Raw genomic sequence first — 5,789 nt, forward strand, 5'->3', positions numbered from 1 at the left:
AGCTATAACTAGAAAGTTTCCAACCCTTGGAACACAATGTGAGCAAGGTACAGGTGCGTTCACTCAAATGCATTCAATGTGATTCGAATTCTTAGGATTCTTCATGCACTTTTTTGGTATCTGTCCCTAGCCGTTTTCCCCAGCTTCTTGAATAAAAAAGAAAATATATCAAAATTTTCCGGTAGGCAGAATCAAACCTGCGCTGTAAAGCAGTCTCACACTATAGAACGCTTCTCTTGAATGAACCTGCTTCAAACTGATGATGCTAGCATTCTGACCCCACTTAGCTCAGGAATTAGAAATATTTTCAGACCTCGCTACCGATCCAATGACTGATGTTAACAGCCTATGGTCGAGCTTCAAGGCTACTGTTACATATTGCATGACGCATTTCGTACCCCTCAAGACTAAAGAGGCCACAAAAACATAATACTTCGTTAACCTGCGAAGTAATACACGCAAAGCGCAAAGTGAAAACACTGCGTCATGCAATCAAAATGAAACGCAATAATGCCATAGGCGCGTGTAACCTGGCGTTTGCTATTGCAGATTTCAAACAAAAAGCAAAACAGGCAAAAAAGCTATATTTTACTGTAGTGCTTCCTGTTTACATCAAAAACAACCCTCACTGATTTTGGAAACAATTTCGGCCCTGCAGGGAAACAAAGTCCTCTCTATCAGACAGCGAAAAGATAAACCAGGCGAATATGTTCAACAATTATTTTCAATCTGTCCTTACTGACGATGACAGTGTCACTCCCCCAGTCCATCCCGTTTCCGTTAGGCCCATTGAACCATTACAGTCAAACCTCGTTAATACGTACCTGCTTAATGTGTAAGTCCGGTTTAAACGTAGTCGCGAAGATTCCCCCACCCGGTCCCCATTGAACCCCATGTATTGGCTGACCGCTTAAGCCGTAGTCGCTTGTTGCATTACATACGGTTAGTACGTACCATTTTCTTTGTTTTTATATGTTCACGGGCAGAAAATCGCCAAAATTTCAGTGGCGACGACAGGAGTTGCCGATCGAAGCGCGCAGAAGCATGGCCTTCGAGATTGGTAAACTACAATTGTCAGCGTAGTGACGTCACAACATCGCCACGTCGACGTATTTTTTGTTCGTACGGTTGTTGCCGATCAAAGGGCGCAAAAGCGTGGCCTTCGAGATTAGCTTCTGGTAGCCCGCAGGAGCTGAGGGTAGGGGAATTCGCTGTCACTTTGGAATCCAATCCAAGCATCGTAACGGCTCAAACGCCACGTTTCTTTATTCTTTTCTTTCATTCTCCCGTGTCCACCAGTGCTAACAGCAGTGGTGGTGTGCTTTTGCGTAGTGTTGTGTGCTTTTACAACGTTCTTTTGCGCGGCGTGTCCTTCTTTTTTTTGCATTGTTTGGTGCGCGTATTGTGCGATTTAATTTGCACGTGAAGACTGTTATGCCGTATCACGTTTTGAGTGTAAAGGAAAAACTGGAAATCATTCGCACCATTGAAAATGAAGCGAAGAATGGCGCATGTCGATTTGGACAACCTGACGGCAATTAAGCTGCTCTTTTTGCCCCCGAACACGACAGCGCTCGCCCAGCCCCTCGATCAGGGCATCATCCGCTCAGTGAAGCAGACGTACCGCAAAAATCTGCTACGGAGGATGTTGCTCGTTATGGATAGCGGCAAAACGTACACCATAGACCTACTGGGCGCTGTACACCTACTCGCGCACTCATGGAGGGAGGTCCAGCCGGCAACAATACAGAATTGTTTCGCGCGAGCGCAATTCAAAATACTTGAAGGCGACGACGACGCGGACGGTGAAGACGCCGAGGACTGCGAGAACCTTTTGGTTGAAGTGCTCGAGCGGCAAGGTGCAGCAGATGAGGAGGTGAACTTCGGCACCTTCCGAGATGTCGACGGCGACGTGACCACCTCCCCGGACTTTTCAGACAGCGACATTGTTGCTGCCGTCGCACCTCGTCCAGCTTCAAGCGAAAGTGAGGAGGACAGCGATGTCGAAGTGGACGACGGCCCTTCACTATCCGACGCGGCGCGTGCTGTGGCAGTGATGCGAGCGTTCGCAGAGAAGCGAGGCCTAATGGACAAACTGGCTGCTGGACTTGCTGACTTCGAAGATGCCGTCGTCGCGGCGAGGCCACCACGGCGGCAAGTGAAAATAACTGACTTTTTGCTGCCTGCCAGTGAATAAAGCTAGCGTGCCTGTGTGTGCGTGAGAGTGTGTTTGTGGGGATCGTGGCGTTCTTTTCTGGCTGGTAAGTAGCCGCTAAACCGGCACTGACGGTTAATTCGTACATCACTTAGTGCGTACCCAAACGTCATTCCCGGCCAACTACGTATTAACGAGGTTTGACTGTAGTAATAAGTGACTCAGGAATTATTAACCTCCTTCCGAGTCAAGATCCCAAGAAAGCGTGTGGCCACAATGATATTGCAAATGATTTTCTGCTCCGACATGCAGAATGGCCCAGTAAATACCTCAGCACGATACCACGAGGCAGGTGGACACTGAGGGAGTGCACGGTGCCCTGAAAGTTTTCGAACATACCGAAGCATCTGTCGAAACCAAAGGCACCAAAGTCAGCAAGAAAACCACCCAAAGTGACGAGAGTGGTTTCTGCCCAAGTTGCTTCCCGCCAAAATGATAGGGATTTGTGCGACGAAATTGAAGCAAACGACAGCATGGATGGTGGTGAACACGCCGAAGTCAGCACGTTGGAAACTGCGCCCTGGCTTGCTGTTATGCAGGACGGTTAAACATTTGAGTCATGGCATGTGAAGGCTTCAACCATCCAAGTTATTTTCTACAAGCTCGAGGAGTCCGGGGGCATTGCACACATTGAAAAGGTCCTAGTAATCAGGCAAGACTTGACGGCTGAAGTTAGTCTAAGAGGTGTGCTTCTCCCGCTGTGCAGCTACATCGAGAAAAATGGAATCATGCAGACTTGGCTAACAAGCCAGAAGAATGTAGCAAAATTTCTTTGCTACACTGATACCCTCAAGATTTGCACTTGATATGAAGTGCTCGGCTAACACGTGTCAAACATGATTGGTTCTTTTATGTTACGTCATAGGCAAGTAGCCTATATATATATATTTCGTTCTCTGAAATAAAGGTTGTCGTGCGTTTGCACTTGGGCCGTCTCCGTCACTCTGTCACCCGCTACAACAGTGGCGACGAGGGTGACCACCCCGCGGAGCCCCCGCCACCAACAGAGGCGTCTCGGAAGCGCTGGGAGTCCTGCTGGTTACTTGAAGTAATCGAGTCTACAGAGCGTCGGCGGTCATGGCCCTGGCTACGAACCTCGGTAACCCAACTTTCGAGGAAAATCAAGATAAGTGGGATATTTACTTGACTCGATTGGAAGCATTCTTTGAAGCGAATGATATTAAGACAGATGATAAGAAAAGGGCGCACTTGGTTTCGACACTGCCAACGCCTCCCTTGGCCAAAGTTGCGCACCCAGACCTGGTGCGCAACAAAGACGGCTTGCATCCGCTTGAGAAGAACCTAGCAGCAATACGCGACTTGCCACGGCCTACGAATGTGAGCGAACTGCGCTCGTTTTTGGGTCTGTTGACTTATTATCATCGGTTCTTGCCACAGATGTCAACGATGTTGGCCCCGCTGTATCTTCTGCTTGAAAAAGAGCATAAATGGCAGTGGGGAACGTCCCAGGAAAATTCATATCTCAAGGCTAAACAAACACTCCTGAGTTCGCCAGTTCTGACGTATTTCGATCCCAACCAACCTGTGCGCTTGGAATGTGATGCGTCATCTTCGGGTCTAGGTGCCGTAATTTCGCACCGAATTGGTAAACTGGATAAGCCCATTGCCTTCCGTTCACGCACGCTAACACACGCCGAAAAGAATTATTCTCAGCTCGAGAAGGAAGCTCTCGCACTGGTGTTCGGAGTAACAAAGTTTCGAGACTACCTGTTGGGCCGCGAATTTGTATTGGTCACGGACCACCAACCACTAGTGGGACTTCTACGAGAAGATCGACCTGTGCCCCCAATGGCGTCGGCACGTATTCAGAGATGGGCTCTGTTTCTAAGCCAATATCAGTACCGCATCGAGTACAGGGCCGGCAAGGAAAATGCCAACGCGGACGCACTCAGCCGTTTGCCTGTGCCGATACCAGATGCTTGCAAATCGGGCACCTTACCAGAATATGTGCTGTCTTCAGAGAACCTTGACAGCTCGTGCGTGCCAGCGGGTGCCATACGGGCGCTGACGAACGCAGATGAAGACCTCAGCGTTGTGCAGCACTTTGTACTTAATGGATGGCCTAAACGCATGTCACCGTGTCACAATCACCTTCAACCTTATTTTTGCAGAAGACTGGAGCTGTCAAGCGCAGAAGGCCTGCTCTACTGGGGTCATCGCATCGTCGTACCCCGCAAAGCTCGAGTCTCCATGCTCGCTGAGCTACATCGGTCCCACCAGGGTGCATGTGCGATGAAAAGACTGGCTCGTACGCTATTCTGGTGGCCTGGGTTGGATGGTGAGATTGAAAGCCTTGCACGTTCGTGCATCTCTTGTGTACAAGCGCAGCCAATGCCTCATCGCCAGGCTCCTATCTGTTGGCCAGAAACGGGGACCAAGTGGGCACGGCTTCACATTGACTATGCCGGACCAATAGAGGGGCGCATGCTGTTGATAGTCGTCGACTCCCATACCAAGTGGATCGAGGCACTTCTCGTCAGGTCGGCGACCACAGAAGTCACAATCGCGCGGCTTCACGAATTGTTCGCTCGTTTTGGCTTGCCGCAAACAGTTGTATCAGATAACGGGCCTCAGTTTGCAAGCCAGCAGTTTTCCCAGTTCATGACTGCCAACAACATAACTCATCTACACAGTGCGCCGTACCACCCACAATCTAATGGTCTCGCAGAGCGCGCGGTCCGCACAATAAAGGATGGCCTTCTCAAGCACTCTATGGTGAACGATCTCGAAACAAAACTAGCACGAGTGCTGCTAGGCTATCGACGTACCCCACTACCGTGCGGCAAGTCTCCATCAGAAATGCTACTGAACTACCAAATTCGTTCACGCTTGGATGCTTGTGTCCCTTCTCTACCTCCAAGTTACTCGCAGCCTCCCAGATTCCAGCCCGGGGACCAGGTCTGGGTGCGCAACTTTGGCCAAGGGAGGCATTGGCGGCCAGGCATCGTCAAAAGCACTGAGGGTTCACGGCTGGTAACGGTCGACACTCCAGATGGTCTAGCCAGGCGTCATTTGGACCAAATTTTCCGTCGGGCGCCTGTGTCGCCCGTGGCCCCAAAAGCAGAGGCTCCCGACACACTTCAACCCAGCCCGGACAACAAGAATCGGCCGACGTCAACGCGAGAAGGCCGGTCCAGTCCGGCTACTCCAGAACCAACTGGCGCCGTGCCTGTTCCTTCGACACCTCCAACATCCCCCCAGCCCAGCAGGCTCCCTGTTCCCCAAGTCCACCGGTCTTACGGAGGTCTACCCGACAACGAAGACCCGTGCAAAGGCTGCAGTTTTAAGAGAGGGAGAAGTGATATGAAGTGCTCGGCTAACACGTGTCAAACATGATTGGTTCTTTTTTGTTACGTCATAGGAAAGTAGCCTATATATATATATTTCGTTCTCTGAAATAAAGGCAGTCGTGCGTTTGCACTTGGGCCGTCTCCGTCACTCTGTCACCCGCTACAACAGAGACCTTCGAGGTCAGCACAACACACAAATTCGCAGTGACACAGCAAAGACAGTACTAAGGAGAAACGCACTCACAGTGAGAGCCGAGGAGCAC

At 50.3% G+C, this 5,789-nt stretch overlaps 2 protein-coding genes across 2 annotated transcripts; both read left to right on the top strand.

Annotated features, from left to right (window-relative positions):
• The first annotated feature begins 1,504 nt into the window (after positions 1-1,504).
• LOC119435827 (jerky protein homolog-like) lies at positions 1,505-2,197 on the top strand. Its single transcript, XM_037702535.1, has one exon. It carries the CDS (start codon positions 1,505-1,507, stop codon positions 2,195-2,197), a length of 693 nt encoding a protein of 230 aa, XP_037558463.1.
• A 1,827-nt stretch (positions 2,198-4,024) lies between these two features.
• Positions 4,025-5,572, top strand: LOC119435825 (uncharacterized protein K02A2.6-like). Its single transcript, XM_037702533.1, has one exon. It carries the CDS (start codon positions 4,025-4,027, stop codon positions 5,570-5,572), a length of 1,548 nt encoding a protein of 515 aa, XP_037558461.1.
• The last annotated feature ends 217 nt before the right edge of the window (positions 5,573-5,789 follow it).

The sequence above is a fragment of the Dermacentor silvarum genome, unplaced genomic scaffold (assembly GCF_013339745.2).
Source record: "Dermacentor silvarum isolate Dsil-2018 unplaced genomic scaffold, BIME_Dsil_1.4 Seq936, whole genome shotgun sequence".
Lineage (NCBI taxonomy): Eukaryota > Metazoa > Arthropoda > Arachnida > Ixodida > Ixodidae > Dermacentor > Dermacentor silvarum.